The sequence below is a fragment of the Choloepus didactylus genome, chromosome 1 (assembly GCF_015220235.1).
Source record: "Choloepus didactylus isolate mChoDid1 chromosome 1, mChoDid1.pri, whole genome shotgun sequence".
Classification (NCBI taxonomy): domain Eukaryota; kingdom Metazoa; phylum Chordata; class Mammalia; order Pilosa; family Megalonychidae; genus Choloepus; species Choloepus didactylus.
The window spans coordinates 122,217,401-122,243,288 of record NC_051307.1 but is presented as its reverse complement, the minus strand read 5'-3'; the positions used below and the strand labels follow the sequence as shown (position 1 = coordinate 122,243,288).

General features: G+C 38.6%; 1 protein-coding gene across 7 annotated transcripts in view; it reads right to left on the bottom strand.

The window, feature by feature from the left end:
• The window catches only part of TNIK (TRAF2 and NCK interacting kinase), a 433,418-nt gene that overhangs the window by 311,805 nt on the left and 95,725 nt on the right, over positions 1–25,888 (bottom strand). For all 7 annotated transcript variants that reach the window (XM_037840750.1, XM_037840775.1, XM_037840728.1 and 4 more), the window contains one exon: positions 19,952–20,017. In XM_037840750.1, the coding sequence (XP_037696678.1) occupies positions 19,952–20,017 (66 nt within the window). The remainder of the gene's footprint in view (positions 1–19,951; positions 20,018–25,888) is intronic.

Below are 25,888 nucleotides of genomic sequence, written 5' to 3'. Positions count from 1 at the left end.
TTTCCCAGGTAGCTGGAAGAAAGGCTGGCTACCCAAAGAAATACATATACCCTACATACTCTTGAACACTGAGAAAAATTACAAAACAAATAAGACACAACATACATTCACCGCAAACATCTTTTGGGAGGGTGAATAGGATCTCATTGAGTTCATTCTCTTCTGCCAGTATTTGCTACACCATCATCTTTACCCACTATTTGCACAAAATGTTGCAGCTAGTCATAAGCAGAATGAAGAGCTAAGTTCAGGTCTGCTTAGACCCAACTCTGTATTAGAATGTTGCCTGGAACAAAGTTGGTAAATAACACATTTTTGTTGAATCTGAATCTAGATTAGGAATCAGGCTGTTTGATCCAGGTATTTCTGGGCTACCTCAACAGCTAACCTCCACTTCCAGAATGAATGAAAACTGTAAGACCTCTGAGACCAGATGGCTGAATGTGATAATGCCATATTCAAATATTCTTTTTTGTTATTTCTACTCCTCACTGAAATTCAATTAAAATGGAAATAATAATTATTATAATTAAATAAACAGGGGAAGTGAAAGATTTTCATACTAGAAGTTTAACGTTCTGTTGATTATGAAAGGAATCTTGGGAATGACTTGCAAAAGAGGCTTACTCATTTAACTGGATTCCAAATAATAGAGTTTACTGAAAATATACAGTACTAACTTTTTTGTTTTTGTAATTACTACATATATTGGAAACTGTTTTAAGTGCATTTCATGTATTATTTCATTTAGTCCCTATGAGGCAGGTACTATTATTATTCCAATTTTTCGGCAGAGGAAATCAAGGTACAGAGAGGTTAAGCAATTAATACCAGGTCAAACAGCTAATAAGTGGTAGAGTCAAGATCTAGACCCGAGGATTCTAACTCCAAAACCTGTGCACTTAACAACTCTGCTCTGCTGCTTCTCACAATAATAGCCAAAATTTATCAGACACTTTAATATGTGCCATATACCCTTTACACATATTATCTCATTTACTATACACAAGAACCCTAGGAAGAATAATATATGTAAGTGTGTGGATATGAGCAGATGCAGATATAGAAGTAGGGTGTGTGTGTGTGTGAATGAATCCATCCTCTATCCCCTTCACTGTAAAAACATTTGAAAAATCTCCCAACCCTTGAAAAAAGCCATCTTAGATATTCTACATGATTAATCACCTCCCTCAAAAATTGCATTATGTAGGTGATGGCAAATTTCATGTGTCAGCTTGGCTAGGTTATGGCGTCCAGTTGTTTGGTCAAGTGAGCACTGGCCTGTTTGCTACTGTAAGAATATTTTGTGGATTTAGATCATCAGTCAGTTAATCATGTGTGGCTGACTACATCTACAATCAACAAAGGAGATTGCCTTCAGCAATGAGAGAGGTCTCATCCAACCAGTTGAAAGCCTTAAAGGGAGAACTGATGATTTCAGCAGTCAGAAAGAAGAATGTCTACTTCAGCTAGCTAGTCAGCTTCTCCTTTATTGGAGTTCTGACTTTCAGCTCTCCTGGGGAATTCAATCTCAACATCGAGTTCCCAACTTCCAGCCTGCCCTACTGAACACAGACTTGCCAATCCCCACGGTCCTGTGAGCCCATTCCTATAATAAATATCTTAATATTTACATATATATATATATATATATATATATATCCTGTTGATTGTTTCACTGGAGAACCCAAATACAGTGATCATTCTTCTCATATCTCCTTTGGTGTTTTGATTGAATCTAGTTTTTAAGAGCAATGTAATTCCTTTATTCTCATGTTCCTCTTTTTCTCCCACTTTTGTATGAACTATAACAGCACCAGAGAAAGTTCTGAAATATCTTGAAGGACGATTTTAGGACAATCATTGAAATTACAAGAGTTCAGAGGAAAGTTTCCAATGCATAACAGCAGCCAAATGTTTCAAATCTGTGTGTACTCTCCACTTGAGGAAATTATAAGACTCCATCTCGTATATCATAGTTATTGTCAAAATTGAAAAGATTTGCCTTCTTTTCTTCACTTACCTCCAAAATGTTTGATTTATCTCTATGAGTGTGACAAAGCAACCAGCACTGAGCATCAAGGCCTTGCCTTCTCCCTCTAGGTTCCCAGGGGAACAGTTAAACACGAAGGTTATTTTAAATAACCCATTTCAGGCACTCTGCCCATTCTGAACCTTCCAGTTCAAGCCCTCTTTTTCATCTAGGAAAGGCATTTCACCTAGACAACAGTCTCTAGTCCTCATGGCCAATTAGATGGCCTAATTTAGTGCTTCCCAAACTTGAATGCGCAAATAAAACATCTGGGGAACCTTGTTAGAAAGCAGATTTTGATTCGGTAGGTCTGGGAGGGCCTGAGATTCTGCAGATGTAACACTCTCCCAGCTGGTATGGCCTCACTGCTGGACAGTTACCACACGTGGAGTAGCAGGGTCTAGTTCATAGACAAAGGCAAAATTGTACTTCTGAGAAAAGTACGTGTTTGAATTTTTGAAAGAATTAAAATCCTAGGTTCAAATCCAAGGTGATCCATAAAATTTTCCATACCTAAATGTCTCATTAAAAACTCAAAGATCCTTAGAAATGCCTGTTTACTTTTTAAACCTTCTGACTCTACAGGACAACCTCATCCTACATAAAGATCTACCAGTAATAATTAAAGGACTTCCCCTCTGTGACTTTGCCAGGTGTTCTCCTCATGTTCATTTAGAATTTAGTTTCAAATTCTCCAAAATAGTGGATCCTCAATACAAATATGTTTAATGCTCAGTAAAGCCTCTGTAAATCATATTACTTTGGATACAAGGGTTGGTACCAATATGTAAATAAGGGACTATTTTAGTGTATGGTCTAATGAATAAAATATACGCTGTAACCGGATTTAAGCTAAAAGTTCAAATTCCTTGAAGGAAATACTTTAATATTGAAGAAGGATGTGTAATTAGCATATTAATAGGATAACACAGTAGTGTTAAGATACTTGAGTGTACTTAAAGACAGGCTTTTCAACAAACTTCTTAAACTTCTGTTTAGACTCTTAAATTGCTTGGTAAATTCCTTCTTCTAAGGCACTTTTAAAAGGTCAAGTTTGGCTCAGGTCTTCTCTCTGAACATTAATGAAGTTTTAATGTACTCAGGAATGCAGAAGTGGTGTCAAGGTTATTTGACTGACCCAAGCCAAAGAACCATCTAGGATAGCAACGTTTTTTGGCAGGGTTTCCACCTTTAAGCCACCTATCCTCTCAAGTGCAATATTTAAAGAATATTCATTTCAACATATGAGTAGAATCTCTAGAGCACTTGTAAGAAGCAGAATGACTTTCTTCTACTTTTTAAAAATGGTCAGATAACAAGCAATAAAGCATATAAACTCTGCTGAAGGAAAAAATGCCTTTCCAGTTTTACTCTTCTTTTTAGAGGGGATCCTAAGAACCAGAGACAGTGGCTCTCAGGTAAACCAGAAAATTTTAAATTAAAGATCAGTGAACACTTGAGCTGAGCAATCAGCTATCTCACACTTCCTTCGGCGAATGATATCTGTGTAAGTCTTTGCTATCAAAACGGTGTGACTTCAAGTTGTGCTACTTACTGCCCGTGTGACATAGGCAAGTCAAACGCTCCAAAATTCAGATTCTTTATCTATAAAATTGGGGTAATGAGTAGTAAGTATCCACCTCAGAGAGTTGTGGTACAGAGACCTAATACAGAGACTTTCATATAATGGGCACATGTACTATACACATACTCTACACATCCGTATTTACATTCTAGTACCGCTTCTATTATTAGAAGAACTAGGTTGTTGCTTGAACTTTAAAGAGACATAGCAACCACAGGTGAAGCCAAGAACTGCCAACCAAAGCACATATTAAAACTATGAAAACTCCTGACCACACAAGATGACCCACAGCAAAAAAAAATATAAAGAAATTGCTCTTTAATGAACTACCCAGAGAATGTGAACACATCCTTCACCTCTGAGGGTCAAGTCTGGAAGGATGGAAACATTCTTCCTCAATACCACCTTCCATGGGTCTGTAAGTGATAGCAGACGATAACATGGGTCTGTTAGCATTTATCTCTAAGTTTCTGAGCTTGGAAACTTTCATTGTGAGGCCATCTTTCATCTGGGCTGGGTTAACAAGTTAACTTTTTTTTCCTTTCCTATTAGGAGTAGGCAGTAATGTTTGTAGTTTCAGTACTTCTTCAAAGTTAATATTTGTTATTACTTAACAAGTTTTACTCTGAAGAAGGTTTTGTAAATAACCTTCATCCTCCAAATCCCCCAAAAAGCATATGTTAGTATGAAATTCCATTATTCAAGCAAAATCAGTTTTTCAGACCACGACCATATCTTAGGGTGACACTGCACCACAGGAAAAGAATTGTCCTAAACTGTTACAATCTTAAAGAGAAATTAAATTCCAGTAAAACATAGAACTCATTCAGCACAAACTCCAAATAGACACTTACAATTACTCATCAACTTAGCCAGGTATTCATAAATCTCCTATGTTTCTGGACTGGAAAACAAATACTCAAGAGTTTTTCTGTTTTGGAAGCTGTTGTTTTGTTTGAGGTTTTGTTGGTTGGTAGGCTTTTTTTTTCTTTTTCTGTTTTCTTTTTCTCTCTACCCTCCATCAACACTGGTCTCTTGGTCACACCTAAAATTTATGATTTATTTACTCAGACAATTACCTGCAGGCATTATTCTTGTTCTGAGCAAGAGATAGACTGGATACCTAAGGAAAAGAGCAGCCAGGGCACCTCATGAATCACCTGCTCTTTCTACTCTGTCTCCCCTTCTTCCTGCAGAACACTGGACTTGGAGCTACCTGAGAGGCCTTCCCACCAAGCACCTTGTCTTTAAGCACTCATGGAGGGACGGATTCGTATGCGGGAAGTGGCTTTAGCTATTGGTTTCCATGATGGGTTTCTTCATGGAATTAAAGATTTCAAATGTTAAGTGTCTCTCAAAGTGAGTAAGTGGGAACAAAAGAGTAGAACAAAATGTACTCAGTATTTGGGCACAAAACACTCTTTTCCTCCTGTTGCAATCACTGGAGAGGTTAACTGAATGAAATCAGAATCGGCTTAATTTACAACTCTTTTTAAGAGAATATACAATAAACCCAACCTCCATCCAAAGGAAAGGCTACCCCATCCTGTGTTTTCACTAACTTTTGCAGGTCTGACACATAAAGAGAAAGAATGCGATAAATGTGGGTAAACATTGTCATTGCACTTTCTAATTAAAGCCTTTAGAGGGATCTCTAGGGTTCTTGGGTAACTGGTGCTATGTACCTAAAACCTGTCAGTAAAGAAAAAGAAAAAGAAAAGAAAAAAAAAGAATAGAATGGACCTTGATGGAAACAAAAACGCAGTGTCCTTATAGGCATTCCTGACTTGCATTCATGTTAAATTATCCAGTAAGTAGTTTGTATCCTGATACTTTACCAAGGTCACCCTCAACTTCAAGGCAGAAATACAGAAACAAAGGGTAAGTAACTTGCCACAATGTCATGCAGGGTTACAGGTAACTGGCACCCCCTGTCCCCAGAGCAGAGAAAATGTGCAGATTATGCACCCAGGCAAATATTTGCACAGTCACCAGAACAATAAGATCCATCCATTTGCTCACAAAAGTAAACAACCACAGCTGAGAGAGTAAATCAATCCAATTCAATAAACATTCATCATGCACCAGTCTGACTGCAGAGTCTTTTGGAAAAAAAAAAAAAACAAAAACAAAAACAATGCACCTGGCTACTGGGACTGATTTTTGGAGAAGTCTAGAAATATACTATTCCCTTCCCTCTCCCACCAAAAACAAATCATAAGAAAAGCAGCAACCAAATCCCTCAAATGATCAGCACAGCAGTATTTCACACTGTAAAAATGTCACTAGCCGAAGGCATGCCAATTCCTTTTTTGTAGATTGAAAAGAACTCCCTTATCTATCCAAAAAAAATAGCAATTTTGTTTGTTATATAAAAACATAGTCTCTCCACTGACTTAAAAATTGGTGATTAATTACTTAGCCACCAATCACCCCTGAGTATTATGGATTAATGATTAAAAGAATTATATAGTGAAACAAAGTTATGGCATCACTGCTTTATGTTATAAATTCAGACTTCTCAGGGATGTACTTAAAAAGAATTCTAGACATGCAATGCAAGGGTATGGAGAGACCAATCTCCGTCAAACATTCAAGGAGATTTTTTATTTCCTTCCGGGAAACTTCTGAGTGGAGCAAAGAGAATTCAGACTGCTTGACCAGGAGTCAGGAGCCTGCTTCTGGTTCCCTGCTCTGTCACTTACTCAGTGATGTCAGGAAAGTCATTTACAAACTCTGAGACCTCAGTTTCCTCATCTTTAAAATAGAAATAATCACAGCTGTTCTGTCTGCTATCTAACTTGTGGATTACTGCGAGGATCAAATGAAATCACAGATATGAAGGTTTTATGAAATCTGTTATAATCATCAATGTTTAACTCCACAGTCCTGAAGACATGGTAGAAGGAACACAACTTAAGAAAACTCATCTCTGTTACCAAAAGTGTATAAATTGAGTCTTTAAAGCTCAAGTGATCTACGGCCCCTTGTGTTTGGACACAGGGAAGTTTTAGAATCATGTCCAAAAACCAGTTTTAGAAAGAAAGAAAAAAAGTGTTTTTTTCTTTAGTTTATTCTCTTTTGTCATATTGGACACCTTTAATTTAACTTATCAGGTAGTTAGTGGCTGTTGGCTATTAAATATCACATTTGGTGTCAGTCTCCTTAATTAATTTACTTAAACAGTTGAGACTAAACACAAACTACACATACTACACTGAGATAGGGCATTCCAACCTCAGCAAAACATAGGAGTTATGTACTGTTTGTGTGTGTGTTTTTTCAAGTTGATATTTTTAGCCATCTACTCTGTATTAGCACCAGAGAAACAGTAAGATAATGTCCCTGACCTCAAGGAACTCGGAGTTGAGAGTGGGAGAAAGCCAGACAGAACATTACAGAACAGTGAGGTCACTGCAATGAGAAAAGAGTTCAGCCAGTGCCACAGAGCCCTGGGAAGGCTGTTTAACCCCGTCCAAGGGGAGGTGCTGCTTGAGCCTAGTCATAACAATGTAGGGTAGTCAGCCAGGAGCAGGCGGGCAGGGGAGAGCACAGCATGAATGCACAAACTGTGCACGGCATGCACGAGTCCCAAGCAACCTGGTGCTGCGGGGGCATTCAGTGGGGTCAGGGGGAGCCCACGATGAGCAGTGGGCATCAGGGTGTGCCAAAGACTAGCAGGAGGTGGCAGGCAGAAGTCACGTCATGGGGAGCCGTGGACGGGCGAGTTGGCCAGGGGAGGTAATGTGTTCCTTGGACACCTGTGAACTGGTGGGAGGGGGGAGCTCAGGAGAGGGGTGCATTGGTGAAGGGGCTGCTACAGGAAGTACAGACCCCAGCTACCCTCCATCCAGAACATTCCACTTTGGACTTAAATATTAGATTTTCCCATGGGGGTGGGGCTGCCACTAAAAAAGAAAGAGTTGATATGTTTAAAGGCAAAGGGAACTCTGATTTATAAAACTGTAATAAAAGTAACCATGGCCCAGGACATTTTAATATGGAAAACATTAACAACACTCTTTAAGAATTCATACAAAATGCTTGTTCGTTTTTATTAGCCTCTTCCTGAGAAGGATCGTGTTATTTAGATATAAAGAGGGCAGAAAATCAAGGGCCTCAGCCAGCTTCAGCTTTCTAGAACGAGGCACGGGCCTCCAGGAGTTGGGCAGTCAGGCACGGGGAAGATAAAGTGGGGCCTCAGTGAGTCATCTTGAGGAATGCCAACACATGGACAGACAGACGTGCAGAACCAACCTGGACTTGTCAGAGAGCCAGTGTTGCAAGAAACTATCCAGGAAACCACCACATGTGAAGTTAAGTTTACTGGGACTATTTAAAAAAAAAAAAAAAAAAAGAGAGAGAGAGAGCAAGGTTTAAAAAGTAGTAAGATTTCCACTAAATTAAATTCACCTATGAGCTTCCTACTGCTTTCCTGAATGTGATATAATAAGGATCAAAACTGAAAACCTCAAGAAAGACTTTTTTTAAAAAGCACCAACTCTGCACAGTTTCAATTTGGGGTAATGGAAAAGTTTTGGCAGTGAATGCTGGTGACAGTAGCACAACACTGTGAATGTAATTAATGCCACTGAGTGTCATGCTTGAAAGAAGTTAAATAGGAAAATTTATGTTGTATACATGTTAGCATAACTGAAAAAAGAGACTAAAGAGACAATCAAAATTAAATGCAACACATGATCCTGGACTGGATCTAATAATGAAGAAGAAAAATGCCCAACAGGACTTTATTGGGACAATTGAAAAAACTGCAATATAGACTGCATGTTTTATATCAATGTTAAATTTCTCAAACTTTAACAAGAAGTAATTGTTACAGAACTGAAAATTGTACTTATTATGGTTACATAAATGAATATCCTTGTTTGTAAGAAATATACATGGAAGTATTGAGTGGTAAAGATGCATGACGTATGTGCTCTACTTTCAAATGTTTAGAAAACAGGTATATACATAGAATGATCTAACAAATGTGGCAAAATGTTAAAAGCTGGTAAATCTGTGTATGTGGATAAGGGGAATATTGGAATTGTCTGTATTATTTTTGTATTATTTCTGTAACTTTCCAGTACATTTGAAACTCTTTCAAAATAAAAAGTTTTTAAAGAAGAAGAAAAAGCACCAACTCAAACATGCTAGTAGCTTGCCAAAGACTGTATGTCCCAGTGGGCTATTATGCAAATTGTGGGCAAGTTTTCTGAAACAATAGAGCACCTTTCCCCAAAGAAAACAGAGCTCTTCACAGAATTTAGGTCATAACTCTTTCCTGCAGCCCAGAAAGATGGTATTGTTATTATTATTATTATTGTTCTGGTAGCTATTTTGTATTTATTAAGACTTCTCAGTGAGCCAACTGGTGTCCTTTTCTTCCTTTGTTGAAGATAGGAACAAAACTGGCACAGAAGTTCCGTGCATTGTCTTGGGGTATGAGTACCAGGACCAGATCAGAAGCAACACCCAGGGGGTACATGCCGCCCAATTTGGAGGCCCTGGCAATGCTTCCTACTCCTTGTCCCCATTCCGGATCCTCACAACCAAAGCTCCTACTACAGTAGAGAATATGTATCTACTTGCAGAACAGCAGACATTTATTTTCGCACATGCAAGATATCCAAGGGGATTTAATAAAATTATAATTGAGCTTAAACCATAGAGGTTGGAAATTCAATCTCACTGCTCCAATTAACTGGTTATTCTCCTTAAAGGGTCTTACAGATTTCCCATGTATGAAACAAAAGTTGTGCATGGCCCTAAATATAGTGTTTGTAATCCTGGCATGCTTTTATTTTACAGGTTACAAATAACCCCAGAATAATGGTAATTACATAGTAACTATTGATTGTTCAGTTACTTGAGAATAGCTTGTAACCACCAAGTCATTAAGGATGTTATGAGATCTAAAAATTACAGGTCACAAGGGTGTCGTGTATCAAGGTGTTTGGCAATACATCGACATGAGACAGAATGAAAATATTTTGAACCAAAGCCATCTCAACCCTTCAAATGAAAGGTGGGCACAGGAGTGCCGGAGCATGTCTAGACCTGACAGAAAACCTTTTTTTCTCCTCATCTGCTATTGGAATCTGTGTTCAATATTTACTGGAGCAATGAGAACCTGCAAGAACCTCATGGCTCTGAATTAATGAGAAAGTGGTATAAGAGGCTCATGTGTCTATACCTTTCAACACAGAATTGCACAAAGCAATGCCTGCAGACCAAACAGGTACGCTGGTACCATTTATAGGTACTCAGTACAAGTCATCTTGCTAATGGCTCAGAATATGTCTGTGAACAGAAGTCAGTGTTTCCTCATTTTGGTGTTGGAAAAGCACAGGCTGAAAATGGATGCAACTTGTGAAGTTCATCCTGACTACTGTTCCACTTTGAATTAAAGTAGATCTGGAAAGAACTCTGGAGACCATCCTAGTCCAACACTTTCATTATGGATGAATCCAAGGCCCAGAAAAGCTAAATGACTTCCTTAAACTCGCTCAGCTCATGAGTAGCAAGGCCAAGACTCACAGTCAGGAAAGTCCAGTGGTCTCTCTCTCTGGCAAGCACAAGTCCTACATCCTTCCTAACCCTGCTTCATCTCAGGTCACTGACCCTGACCCAGGCAACCATGGTCAGGAACTTCAGTAATACTGCTCCCTCTGTGCAGAATGCCTCTTTCCATTCCCTTTTCACAGAGTTGATCCTCGTTATTCACGAATTCCGTGTTTTCGAATTTGCCTATTTGCTCAAATGTATTTGTAGCCTCAAAATCATTACCTGTGGCACTTTCACTGCAGACATGTCATATGATTGCCTGACATGCACATTCCCAGCTGAGGCTGAACAAAGAAATACTCAGCCTTCTTGCTCCAGTTCTTCTACTGTAAATAAGTGCCCTCTTCTTGGTATAGTTACTGTTACATTTTCCACATTTTAATGCATTTTGCTGTTTAAAATGGCCCCCAAGCAAAGCACTGAAGTGCTGTGGTGTTTCTAGGTGCAAGAAGGCTGTGATGTGCCTTACAGAGAAAATACGTGTGTTAGATAAGATTCACTTAGGCATGACTTATAGTGCTGCTGGCAGTGAGTTCAATGTTAATGAATCAACATGTATCTTAAATAAAGTGTCTTTAAACAGAAACACACATCAAACACACATGTATTGATTGGCTGATGAAAACCTTGTGACCAGAGGCTTGCAGAACCTAACCCTGTATTTCCCTTAGAAAAAATTAAGTTTTTGCTAATTCATTGTTCATGATGACTATAGAACATAAATACTGCAAATAATGAGAATCAACAATCTACTCATTTTTCAAAACTCAACTCGAGTCACCTCCTATTTGAAGGCTTTGCTGGTCCTCCCACAGGCCCTACATAATTGGTTTTGAGTATCTTTGTGTCCCAACCGCATGCCATCGGCATATTCCTGCTGTGTATGTGTATAACACACTATCAAAGTTACTGATTTACATGTCTCACTACCAAAGACTTCAGACCCCTTGAGAGCAGGAGTCATGACACATGCCTATCCATACACCCTGCTCTGAAGGCAATGCCAAGCAGATAACAGAAGCTTAATATGAAAGCCTGGTGCTGAATACATGAATAAATGTGAACAAAACCTCAGAAGAGAGATGAGAGTGGCTGCAACTCTTCCCCAAAGGCTGAGCCACCAAGCAGAGCCCTGGGATCCCCGAGAGGCAATAACGTAGCACTATGGCTGTCCATTTTGGTCGCACATTAAAAGTATCTGGGAAAGTTTGGAAAAACACTTTATCCAGCTTACACCAATTCAACTAAAACCAAATCTCTGGGAGAAAGGCCCTAATTTTTTGTGAAAGCTAGCCAAGAAATGTCTATAAACAGCAAGGGCTGAGAACCACTAGCAGCAACAAGAAATCCTACATCAATCCCTGGGCAAGTTTTGGTAACAACTCTGGAGATCCCACCACCTAGCAGAGAAAATGACCCTTCCACGTAGCATTCGGCACACAGGCCCTGAGGAAGGTCATCCCTCCATGCTCACACGGCAACCCACCTAATTCATTACATCGACAGATCACAACATGAGGGGACACGGTCGCAAGACAAATCAGATGCAAATAATTCAAGGATCTGCAAGGATAAAAGTCTCATCAAGCCAATACATTTCAAGGAGAAATGACTGCCCCTACTTATCAGGGTACATGAGTAAAATCATAATTCAGGCCAACTGCAATAAAAGCGCACTCTGGGACTTAAATAATCCAAATGCCTTAGCTAAAGTCAAATGAATGTAGGATGAAGAACACTCTGCATGTGCTGTAGCACCTTAGAGGTGTTTTATAAATGTCCATTTGATGTTAAAAAAAAAATCCATTTTTGTACTCCTAGAAAAATAGTGCTTGTGTGTTTTGACAGTCACAAAATAATTCTTTTTAATTGGGTTGAAACCAACTAGTATCTTTGGCCATTATCATTCATTTATTTTTAAATAGATGAAACTTGTTATTGTAAACAGCACAAAAAATCTTTTCTAAGGAAAGCGATATACCAGACCTGGCCCAATAACCTGGTTTATAAGGAAACAGGAAAAACAGCCCTGCAGCCATGTTTTATGTAAAATGTCCCCTGATCCAAAGGGACAGGATGATAGTGAGGTTGCAGGGAGGTGGAAATGGGCACTTGGCTATGGTACAGAGACACAAGCCATCCTGAAATCTGTGTTTTATGGAATAGTTCCAAGAGGCATTAATGGAGATTATTTGTGGGAAGGGGGCTGGGGGTTCCCCAGTCAAACAAATTGGAAAAATACTGGGTAAAACGAAGCAACACAGACGCTAATGTGCACTGTCTCCTTTCAGGAGGAAGGGAGAGTCAGCAGCACTTCTCCAACTTCTCTAGTCACACTGTTTCCTGCAGAACTTCTCTTGGGGTTCCACTGAACACACTTTGAGAAACACAGTTAACCAGCTAAAAAATGTCAATGGGGCAAACATCTAGCAAAGTCAAAGCCAAAGAGACCTCCTGCTCAATTTGATGACTCCTATTTGTCTGAAGACCCCACAACAGGACACAGAACGGGTGGAAAAACTGAATTCATGGCTGCAGTCAGGCTACCCAGGAGGGAATATCATCTATTTGGTAACATACAACATAGTGAACTTGAAGATGAAAAAGAGAAAGAACAACATAGAGCCTGGTATAAAAGGACTTGTCACCTACCTTGTAATAAATAACAATAACAACAATCAAATCTTAAATGTGCATAATGCATTTGTTATATTTAACAAAATATTTTCAGTCATCAATTCATTTCAGTCTCACAATAGTCTGGTAAGTAGGTCAGGAAAGGTGTTTTCATTCTATTTTACAGATAAGAAAACTGAATCTCCAGGAGGTTATATTGCAAGCTAAAAGTTATATTGCAAGCTAAAAGATAGGGATAGAACCAAGACAATAAAATATGTCCTCCTCAATTCCTAAGGGTCCATATTACCCTCACACTCTACAAGTCTCATAACAAAACCTCTCTACTTTGCTCTCATTCTACCTTAAGAGTAAATATTAGTGATTACTGAGTCTCCAATTTACACAATATGGAATTATTGAAAAATCACTCTCACCCTCGCAAAGATCCAGAGTGGTACAACCAATTCTTCTTATTTACAAATCATCTTCTCTTTACAAATTATTGAGAAATTGATTTTTTAATTTTTTAACACTAAAGACCAACTATAATATCTAAATGGCAATTAAATTATCAAATGCCATATACCAAGTATTGAGATTTGGATTTAATACAAACAATGTAATTCTGGGCATTTGTAAAAATCAAGAGATCAAAAGGAGAAGGAGAAGCAAAAATACATGCGTGTCTCCAATTTCATTCTGAGGGCTTTCCCATGCTTTACACATTGAGTTTTCATAACAACTCTACTCAGTACTATTAATAACAAATAAAGAAATCTAAACTGAGAGAGTAATTCAGCAATCTTCACACAATTAAAAAGAGACAGAACAGACTGAGAATCCAGCTCAGTCCTGCTCCAAAGCCCTTTTTAATACGTTCCCTTACATCTATGAAAATGCTAAATTACACTCCAAGATGCAGTGCAAATGACAAGGACTCCAAGCTTTTTCCAAATCCTCCTGCTTTGGCCCACTGAGGCCCCCACTCTCCCTGGAAATATTGCTCCAAATTCTACCCTCCCATTATCTCTGCTTGCATCTCAGTTTTTAAGATCTTTGTCATTCTGTTTTATGTTTGGAACAGTGGTTCTCAATTAGGGCTGTTTTGCCTCCAGGGGTCATTCAGAAAGATCTGGAGACACTTTTGGTTGTTAAGACTGGAAGGGATGCTACTGGCATCTAGTAGGCAGAGCCCAAGGATGCTGCTAAACGTCCTACAATGCACAGGACAGCCCCCTCCACCTAGGATTATCCAACCCAGTAAGTCAATAGGGCTGAGGTTGAGAAAACCTGCCATAGGGTAATAATGTGTTTTAATAAATGTGGCTCAGCTTCCCCTCCTATAAAAAGGGAACATCACCACCATGAGGAGAAACAAAGGCAATATATATAAAAACTCTCAGCACACAGTGAACTTTCAGAGTCCTGATTAGATAATCTGATTAAATACTTCTTAAGAGTAGGAGCCACCTCAATTAGCTCTGCATCCTTCCCCAACAAAGCACAGGGCTTTTTCACTGGCACTCAACAAATGTGAAAAATGTATTCTTTATATTGGAAATTCTTGATTTAAAAAAAATGCTAATACTATCTAAAAACATAAGCTTTTCCCAGACTGACTTCTCACTAAACAAGTGAATGGCACAATACATGATTCATTGCAACTGAGTTGCACCCTGGATAATGTCATAGAATCACCTTCATATCAACACTGTTAGTAAGTTTTCTATTAAAATGCTTTATCTTATTTATCAAAAGGCTAGTGAAGAGATCAGATATACAGATTTGAGGAAATCTCATACAACAGCCTCAGACTCTTTTATACCAGGTCAGTTTTGACTATCAACTCTCATGTCTTGAGTTGAATTATTTCCAAAACAAGCGTAAACTCTAATCACAAGCATATCAAGTAAGAACACTGAAAGTCAAACCTCCAAGTGAGTCAAAACTGGTTAGCATCATATCTCTGCTCAAGATCTTTGTTTTTTACTTTTCTCAGTTTATGCAAGTTTGAGTCAGCATGGAAATTCTAAAGTAAATGATTACAAGAAACATTAAAATTAGCTTTCATTCCAGTGACCCTATAACAGGAAAATACACAATCATTTTTGCAGTTTCTAGAGGTGTGGTTCCAGGACCTTGAACATCAGAATGAACCCATACACTTATTAAAAGTGACAATTCCTAGACTCCACTCCAGAGTTACTGAATCAAAATTTTCCTGGGAATCTAAGTCTACATTTTTAATACTTTCCCAAATGTTCACTTTGCATGCTAAAGTTTGGGAACCTCTGCCAGGAGACTAAACCCCTGAAAATTTTTGCCTCATTTTGTGAATTTCCACCATGAGGGTCTTCCTTCTATAGACTATTGACAATTCATTAAAAAAAAGAAAATCTACTCTAAGTCTACTCTACTTCCCAACAACAACAAAAAAAAAAAAAAATAGGTAGAACATCATGTTTATTACTGTGGTGTAAACAAACATTTATGAAGTAAGCAGGCTAATATTTTACGGAAAATGCTGGAAAAACTGGAAACTAATATAAAAAGAAATATCAAGGAAAATGGGGTTCAATTCTGAGCCCCACAAATGTCAAGTGGCATTGACAAAAGAATGGAGAAATACTGGATTTTGAGTCGAAAAGCAGGAATTCAAGTGCCAGTTCTGAAACATGTGACTAAGGAAACTCTAGTTAAGTCAAGTAATTTCTCTAAGATTCAATTTCCTAACCTGAAAATTACATTTCATTTATTTTTTATTCTTTAAACTGTGCTTTTTCAACATGGGTGATAATGCCTACAAGGGGGAAAAATTTGTTCTGAAGAGGCAAAAATAAAATGTTAGATATTATAATGGTTTATGGAACTCTAAATGAGCACAATACATAAGCAGATGTAGAATATATTCCCATGGTGCTAACATTTTATTGTGGGAATGGGAGGTCAATTAGAAAATAAAATTTCTTCAAAGGCTCCTTAGGGGGCAATAATGAAAAAAAAGTTGAGAAACACTGATACACACACACACACACACACACACAAACACACACACACACAAGTATAGCCAGCTAGACAGATAGAAAGATAGAGATAGATCATCTACTGTGTGCCAAACTTGGGACACAGTGATAAACTCAACAGACTAAGTCCCTGCCTTGTTTTTCCTTTATTTATGTGTTTAAACTGCTTACTATATAAACAAAGAAGCAAGATAATTTCAGAGAATGATAAAGCTATGCAGATAATAAAACAAACTAATGTGATGGAGTCTGTGGAGAGGGTATTAGAGGAAGTGGCTGACTGTTAGATACAGGAATGAAAAGCAGTCCTTGAGGAGGTGATGTCTGAGCTGAGCTATGAATGAGGAGAAGGTTCCAGTCATGAGAGAGTTGGGGGGAAATCAAAACTATAAAAGCCTGGAGGTGGGAACAAGGTTTTCATGGATTTATTGTAAAAAGCAAACCTTTATCAGATAATATGTGCAAAATGTTTATGAAATATAAAACAATTTACAAGTATAAAATACTGTTTTTAGTAATTTCCGGGCAAAGACTTGGATAATGTTAAATGAAAGACCTTAGATCTGTCATATGAAGAATTAATTAAGCAACTGGGGCTCTATGCCTGGAGAACAGGAAACACAAGTATGTGATTGGGGGAAAAAGGGGGACATCTTCTTCAAATATCTGAAGGGCTGTGTTCTTGTGGGAGAAGATTCAAATTATTTTTTAAATAGCTCTATTGGACTGAAACGGTAAATGTTACAGGAAGACAGAATCTCAGCTCAATATGATAAAGAATATCTAAATAAAGTTGACAGAAAATGGACTGAATGGGAGACAATGAGTTCCACATGACTGGAGGTGATCAAGGATGGACTGGACAGCCAGCTGGCTGAGGAATGACTGTACTAGATGACCTCTGAGGTCCCTTGCTACTGTTGAAAATACACACACACACACACACACACACACTCAGTCACTTACAAACACAACTACAGCAAGATGACCTCTTTACTTCACACTTTACAACTTTAAGGAGGACTCAAAAGAAAGCCAAGAGCAGTACTAATAAATTCAACATTTTCCTAATTCACATTGTCATCCTGGGATGAAGTATGTCTCCATCTCTGTAATGACCAATATATATTTCAAAAGAGCATATTAAGAAATAGGATAGACTAACATTCATTTGAAATCTGTGTCTAATTTGTAGAAGTGTTTTTATAGTGAACATTAAACAATCACTTTGGCTTATTAAAATAATTACTCTATTCTAACAAAAACGTGTTGAGATTCCATTAGGTTCCCAATAGGTGGCATGCCAATAAACAGCCAAGACCTTTAAAAAGCAGGTATGTGGTCTTTTCTTGGATTTTAATTGGAATTATGGGCACAAGAAGATGGCTTCCTCATTAAAAGTCCTAACAGAGAATCACTGTTCTTTACTATTTACCTATTCTGTCCAATAGATAAAGTAAAAAAACAGATACTGAATTGCCACTCAGAGCACCTGGGACCTAAATGCTCAAGATAAACAAATTTAGCCTTCCAAGAACAGGTAACCAACCATAAGCTAGACTTGGGACTAAGACTAGAAATAACTTTGAAAAGCTATAAAAATGATCTCTTTATAAAATATTTGTATTTCCACATCTAGGTATATCTGGTTCATATGTAGATATACTTTAGGAAATAGTCTCTTAATATCTACATATACTTCTTATTTATTTCATTAAGTACATTTCTTAAAAAGAACTTGTCAACAGAATTGTAGTATGACTCTATTAGGACAGCTTATAAAAAGAGAACATGATGTGTCTTTCCATAAAATAAAAGCTATGTACACACAGTAGCTCATAAAATGATATCTCACTTTATGAAAACTAGGAATACCAAAAGATGAATTTACAAAAAATTAAAGTCAAGGGTTGAATACTTAACGTAAAAAAAGTATTTCTCAGAGAATTTTTTTATAGGCACCTCCTACTGGTGCTATAAAATTTCTATTTATGTTGACAGGCTTTAGAAACATACCTACTTCACAAAATTAAACACAAGGTATAGTGTGAACAATGACTTCCAAACAACTGTCTTAGAGTTCATATAACTCTGAGATCAGACTTTGCGATTTTATTAAATCTTAATCCTTCAGTACTCAGGATGACAGCAGGACTGGATTAGTGGGCTCAGAAAACCCAGGCATCTCTGAGGTTCAAGAGCAGTGCTACCTAACCTCACCTGAGGTAGGGAGTTAAAATTCTTTAGATAAATCATCACAAGTCATCAAAGCATTTCCACTTAAATTCCCATATGACTAATGCCCAGAAAAGCTGTAATGGACACAAACAATGTAATGGGGTTGGTAAAACAGACCAGGTCTCCTGTCCCAAAGTCCAATGTCACCTGCCCTCAGTGCTGGAGGTGCCAAAGTTTTGCACCCAACCACTAAGAAAATGTCACTCTTTAGAATAACAATGTTAACAACGTAAGTGATAATATCTTTCCTCTCTAAAATGATCTGTCGCCCCTTTTGCCATTTGTTTCCTTTTACTTGTTTTTAGGTAACAAGAAAATAGGGATAATTCCTGACTTTCTAAGTATTCTTATCCTTAGTTGATAACCTCTGCTACCTTCTTTTGCAAGAGTGTACAGGTCCAACCCTCAGAACAGTGGACAAAGCTGTGAGTCTCCCAAATGCCTACTCTGCAGGTGGGAAGCACAGCACAACAGAACGGCGCTAAAAAATGGAACCATGAAATGATCGCCATGTTTCAGAGTTGCTACTCCATATTGACAGCAACTCAGAAGTAATTTTCTATCTAAATTAGAGCTTAATTCATTAGTCTATATTACTTCACAAGTTCAATCCAATTTCTCCAAACACAGTAACACAATCTTCCAACCTAATTATCTTCATTGAAAGTATTTAAAAGCCTTTGCCAAGACACATTTCTTTCTTCCGGTGTCAGACAGGATCATCGTCAAGTGAGTAGCTTGGGTAGAACACATACTGTCTGATTTCAAGGGGTTGACATTTTAGGAAATAATCGTTTCTTGCAAGGGAGAAATTTTCCCCTGGAGTAGACAAAGAGTATCTCCTGGTAAATGAAAGTTTCAATGTGCATACATTTATAATTGTGCTCTTAAAAATGGATTCTCAAGAACACCATCTCCACACACTTTGACATTCTGCATACTTGGAAATACTACAATCTGGATGAATTCTACAATGATCAACTGAGAGAAGTTTAGGGCTCCGATGAGGAATTTTTAAAAACAGAATGAGATAATTTGTAATGGAATGCCATCCCATATCACTACCACTCAGGAAAATGATGGCTATTTCCCTAGAAATAATCACGAGGAAACAGTTGGTTTGTTTTGAAGATATATCATTAGCTAATACACCAAAATCCCCCAAGTTTTAGTTCCCAAACAGTTCATTTCCATTTCCTTTTGACAATGAGAAGGGGAATCAACCCATGTTTTTAAACAATAGCTTTCTTATTTAGATTATTTACTAGGGGAAAACCTCTTTTAAAAACATTTTTTTGGGTGAATGTGTAAGCAAAAATTAGTAAAATGGGAAAACAAAGGGATGGGACTTATTCCTCCGCCAAGTCTCAACTCTTTAAGTAATTATTTCCTAACTTGTAAAATCCATTGCTGCCATTAGGCCTTTGCTTTGTGAGGTAGCCAGTTTTCTCCTAACACCGTTCACTAAATTCATTTAACTCATGCCCTAGGCCAATAACAAATCTACTTTTCCAGCTGTGACAGTTTAATAGCTTAAATTTCTAAAGTAAATAGCATCCCTTGCTTCTTTGAGAATGAGTTCTGGCAGTGATTAAAGTAAAGGGAACTAAACACTTAAACACCTTCAAATATGCAGCATCAGAATTCACGTGTCCTATATAAACACGGTAATATATAAAGAAGGCGAATGCCCAAATCATAGAATCCAGTTTAGGTAACATGACTACAGTGGTATTTTTAAAGATGGAAAATCACTTAACACATATATTTTTTTTGGTTTTAAATCTGTTATGAGGCATTGAAGAGCAAGTATAGACAGCCCTGCTATTCAGCATTGATGAACCGAAACGACACAGAAGCCGTGTTCAAATTCAGTGAACTTACCTTATAAACTTGCCCATATGTTCCATTTCCAACAAGTTCCACCAATTCAAAGATCCCTGCAGGGTCCTGAAATAAAATAAACAAGCAATAAAAATTCAAAACAATTTTCCAGGCATTGTTTCAATCAAAAGCCCATAGTTTTTGCTAAAAATCAGCAAATAATTTTGGGTTTGGGGACTCTCATTTGTTAATATTAAATACTATTAAAATTTAAAAATTTACTTCACCTGCAGTTATGAAATTAGTCAAAATCCATTTTGTTGCTACCTCTCATTTCTATGAGATGTGTTCGAATCAGACAAAGGGAGGTGTGACTTCAAATGAAACAATAAAAAACGTTAACACATTTCTCACATCAAATGGAAACATGCTAGTACATCAATATACAGTAAAAGACTCATCGTACTGAAAGGGTTCTAATTTTTTCAGATGTTTCTCTAGGACATTTCTGAGCTGCTCACTGTTGAATACTGGCAGAGTTAAGAAACGGGTGCTGCTACATTGTGGGGCAACCTTACCTAAAGTAATCAACAGTTTCCAAGAGAAAATGAAACCGACATAGACGCTTAGCTCAGAAAGTTTTTCTTTGGATATATTTTCCCTCTCTGCAATGCTGCCTCTGCAAAATACCCTTCTGCAGGGTGGTCTCCAGTTCAATAGGGAACTGCAGAATTTAGAATACAAACTAAATTGGCGAATTATGTATGTTCTTACCACCAAACAGGTGCTGCAAACCCACGGAGTCAGACAAATGTTAAAATGTGCAGTAAAATGTTCAATAATTACTACTATTAGTACTGAATTACTACCCTAAAAAGTTGGAAAGAAAAGTCAAAGCCTATAAAATTCAACTCAGAAGTGGTAATTGACTTTTACTCCTACTGATTCCTAAGCAGAAAGATTTTTTTTTACAGGCCTAAATCAAGAGTTACAAACTTAAATGCCCACAGAGGCCAGACAAATAACCTAAATGGGTGAAGTGGCCCAGATAGGGCCTGTGACAAACTGAAGAAGTCATGCTCCCTTTAAAGTGGGGGTGGGGGGAATAGGGAGGAGGGTGACTTAGCTGGAGCCAACTATTGCTGTGTCATCATATAGCACAATATTGCCAGATCTAAAGATTTTTCAAGAAAAACTGGGCATTTTGTTTAATGAAAGATCTCCCAAATTTTTAGTGTTTTTTAGGCACAAAGTCAAAAAGAAAAAACAAAAACAAAAGAAAAAACTTCTGACTGAAAAATTTTAAAAGACTGCAACTTTTAACCTAAAAAATATTGGCTATCTGTAGTTAACACTAACATGAGTGCACTGTCACATATTATTACAGTGGCTGAGAAGCTGGAGAAAAAAGCTTGAGCTGTGGATTCAGACAGACCTGGGATCAAACACCAGCTTTGCTTTGAGCAACTATGTGACCCTGGGAAGGTGTTAGTCTCTGAGCCTATGAAACAGGGAGGGCATCCCCATAGCATAGCTCTTGGGAAGAATAAGTAAGGGCCTGGCACAATGCTTTGCACTCATAATTGGCATTCTATTACTAGCTAATAATAATCATTTTTAAGCTGAGCCATTCTGCACTATCAGGAGCATTCAAACTCAGTGGAAGGAGCGACTCTGCTACTCAGAATCTTGGAAGAAGGCAAATGAGTTTGAGGTGACAATTCCGAATTTTTTAAAGTCACAATGTTTAGTAAATCAGGCCCGCGGAAAACTTTTCTCTACACGCCTTCGAAGATTCCACATAGGTAAACAAACAAACAAAAACAAAACAAAACAAAAATCCCACCAGATGAGACACCTAAGTCACCAAGAAAAATTGCAGCCAGCACTGCCCACTCTTACTAAATCATAAGAACAAGAAATCATACCGCAAGTCCCAACAAGTCAAGAAGTCCAGAAGTTCCAGCTATATCCCACCTGGTAAGGGAGGTGTGGACAACATTCCAGACAGAATCTTGAGACAGACCCCTGGTTAGAAGAGAGCTCTGAGTTGTCCAAGACCCCATAGCTCAGAGATATCGTCAAGGCCACTCGGGGAGGCCTCGGGATAGGAAAGAAGAATTTCCCTTGTTAAACTGCTAGGCCATTAGAGCAGCAAGTTTCATTATAAACGGAATTAGAAAGAAATGAGGAAAGGAGGAGGACAAAAAAAAGCCCATAAATGGTGGCAGCTGCTGTTTGTTTCTAAGCTGTGCTACCCAGTAGTTTGTTTGCTCAGTGGTGTTTCTGCAACAAATTGGGAGAGAGGTTCTATATTTGCTTGAAATATCTCAATTGTGTCTTCAACGTTCATCTTTCTTGACTAAAAAAATATATAAGAACTAAAGAGAGAAGATGCAGGATAGTGACTACCAGCTGCTTTAAGGAGCCTAGGAATCATAATAGGGGCGTGAGAGAAGGGAAGGGGTAGAGCCAGAATGGACAGCAGGGAGAAGTCACACACCTCATAGACCCTCTTAAGGGCTGGGGTTTAATAGGCAGGTCTCAGGAGGAGCTGGGAAGTTGACTTCTTTCCACTCCTTGAAAAAGCCCCTAAACAGCACACGGCCCAGCCAACATAAGCCTTTCCTTAGGCTCTCTCCTCTCCTTGAAAAGTCTATGAATGGGCATATGGCCCATTCAATACAAGCCAAGGAGGCTCAATTCTAGGACTTTTGTTCCAACTGCTAAGAAAAAAAGAGGCTTATTTTTTTTTTTTTTTCTTTTTTTTTTTTTTCTGTTCACATCCAAGGGGCTTGGGGAAAAAGAAGCAAAGGTCAGAGGAACTAAAAGAGTTTGAGTGGCAAGCAAGTCTTGGAAACAATCATCATATTCGGTTGGTTCTCCAGAGAGGGGAACAGACTGAGAATGTCTAAGATTACACACAGGAAGTTTACTCAGGTGTGTCCTTGGAATTAACACCTGTTGGGGAGTGAAAGAAGAGGGGCTGAGCAGAGGAAAGACTTAAAATGCAATGCAGTGGAAACAAAAACTCCATCCAATCACAGGTTGCTCTGGAGCTGGGATGACCCTTCAAAGTTATCCCACCTTGAGGCATGGGGGCCTTTGCACCCCACCTCCATTGACTCGTCTTTGCACAAGGAGAGGCAGACATCCCCGTCCCCGTGATCTTGGGTGAAGTGGCACTCTTCTGCTCAGGACAATTCCCAGAGAGGGATTCAGGTGAGAACCATCTTTACATTCCCAGCAGGTGGCCAATGATTGCTTTTAGTCTTGGAGAGGGGATCTGGGGAACACATCACAGCATCTACTAGAAGTGTCATAGTTAGAAATGAGGACCAGTTTGGAATTAGAAGAGATTATAAGCATCTACCTTCTAGAGTGTGTTGACAATAACGAGACAGAAGTGGCATGGTTAGGATAATGGCATCTGCGGGGGGGTGGGCTCTATGAAACCTAGAAAGCAGAAGAAGGTAGAGGCAGTGTGCAGAGATCCCTTAATCCAGCCCATGTACCTGGAGAGTTGAATATTTGTGAATATTCTCTTAAGTAGATGCATCCAATTGTTAGTGATGTTCTTGTGGAACAGTGATATAGCTTAACGCAGGAAGCATTCAGCTGTTTCTCCACTCTAGCTGGACCCCTAAAATAAATTTCCCCAATAGTCACCAATGACCTCAATTTCTTCTTTGTAACAGTCTCTTCTCTGTCCTTTCCCAGTTGTCATCTGAGGCATGTGACACTGTTGAACACCACCACTCTTACTGAAAATGTATCTTCCCCGCTGTCTTCCACCACACCCCTCAGTCTCTCTCATAGATTCTATTTCTTCTGCACACAACTTAAAGGCAAGCTCCCCTAAAGGTTCCATTTTAGCCCCACACCATTATTTCCCTCAGAGCTAATGATTTATCTCCAAAAGTCCAACATATCCTTCTCTTCCACCCCATTCATACAACAGGCCCTCACCTTCTCTTGCTGGGACTACTTGCTTTCAATCAACTCTTCCCTCCTATTAATCTATCCTCCACACTGACCTTTCTAAAATAGACATTTCTAATCATGACACTCCATGCTTTAAAGTCCTGCAAGATGCAGTACAGATGGGAAGTGCAGGTCCTATCATTTTTAGCCTGGCCTTCATTCACATCTTACAGCCCATAACTCTATACCGTAACTAACCACCTCAAACCACTTGCCATTTCCCTAACACACCATGCCTGGTCATTTCTCTGTGCCTTGTTCATAATGTCTGTCTGCCAAGATTATTCCTTCTGCCATTCTCTCCCAGGCAGACCCACTCTCAGAAGCCCAGTACAAACACCCCCCCCCCCCCCCGGTGAACTCTTTCTCAAATTAGTACTGCAGCCTCTCCGCTCCCACGGCCCTTTGTGCATAGCTCCATGATAACCGTTTCCACGTGGTGCTATCCCATTTCACATTCATCGCCCTTGAAGAATTACAAATTTCCCGACAGCAGGCACTATAACATATATATCTTAGTATCTTCCAGCACTTAGCAGTGTCCAACACCTAACTGCTATATGCAACTATTTACTGACTAACGGATACCCCAGTCTCAGTTCTCTATGACAGGTCTAGAGGACGTCAGAAAAATGGGATTAAAATATAGGAGCAAAGGTCTAGCGCATTTACGTCATTTCTTTTTCAATCTAAACAAGTTGACGCAGCCACTGTCCCTGCCATCCCTCTCCCCCTGCTCTCAAATGCACAACGCTGTCACGGCCATAAGCCCCAGTAGTAGTCCCTGATATTTTAGAAACTCCATAAAGCCCATTGGTGAAAGCCATGCCTCATGTGCACTGAGAACACAGGCTGTCAGGATACGGCCACAGGCAATGCAACAAGAGAATGCTGTACCTAATAATTGTGTTACAAAGACAGGAAAGCTAAGCCACAAGATTCAGCTTAATTCTTCCTCTTGTATTTGCTTAGCTGCTCATAAAGCCAGGATGGACAGCATGGAAGAAGGTTACATACACCAAGGAGAAAAGAGCAAATCGTTGACATTTACCAAAGTCAAGAATCCCTGTTAGCTACACATGGCTTCATTCAGATCTTAACCTTTGTTGAGAGGCCGAAAAGAGAATTTAATTCTAAGGTAGAATAGTTTACATTATTTCATAATGAAATGTAACCACAAATCAAAAGGCAAGCTGTTCCCTGAAAGAAAATATAACGTTTCAGTAAGAACTGACAAAGACCAATTTGGTTAGCGGGTATAATAAAAATCACAATAATAGCTAACATTTCAGGAGCACTTATGTGCCAGGTACTATTCTAAGCCCTTTACACGAATAGCTTATTTAATTATCACAACTCTTTTAAGTGGATTATTACTATCTGTGTTTTACAGATGAGGGCACTGAGGCACAGAGAGATTAAAGGCTTGGTCAAGTTCACACTGTTGGTGTGTACCTGGCTGGTCAGACTCCAAGCCCTGAGCTCTTAACCACTGCACCATCAGCTTCATAGCATCAGAATTCCCAGTTCTTAATTTACCTCTTGCTAGCTTGGGCAAGTTTTATAACTGTTCTGAGCCTCAGCTTCTCCATATTTAAAGTGGGGACAGTATCACCAATTTCACATGGTTATTGAAGGACTGTGAAAGCATTAGTCTAACTCAAGGCTTGCTTGATACATAATAGGACTTCAGTAAGTACTAATTTCCTTCCTTCCTTTTCTTTTGTTCTCTTTAAGAAAGAGTTCATTTAATATTCAAGGAACATATTACAGAAAAATTCAGGCTGTACTGCTTATATTTTCAACTAATAAAGCCAAAAAAAGTAATAAAGCCAGCAAAAGAAAACCTACTGCTTTTCAACCAACAATGCCATCACACATTTAGCAAACAAGGGTCAGACATTTATGGACAAACAGATGTATCTTTAGATAATACTGAGACAATTGAGTTTTCAGGTTCCTGGGATGCTGGAATAAATTCTCTCTCCTATCAGCTGATGAAGCTTAGATGGT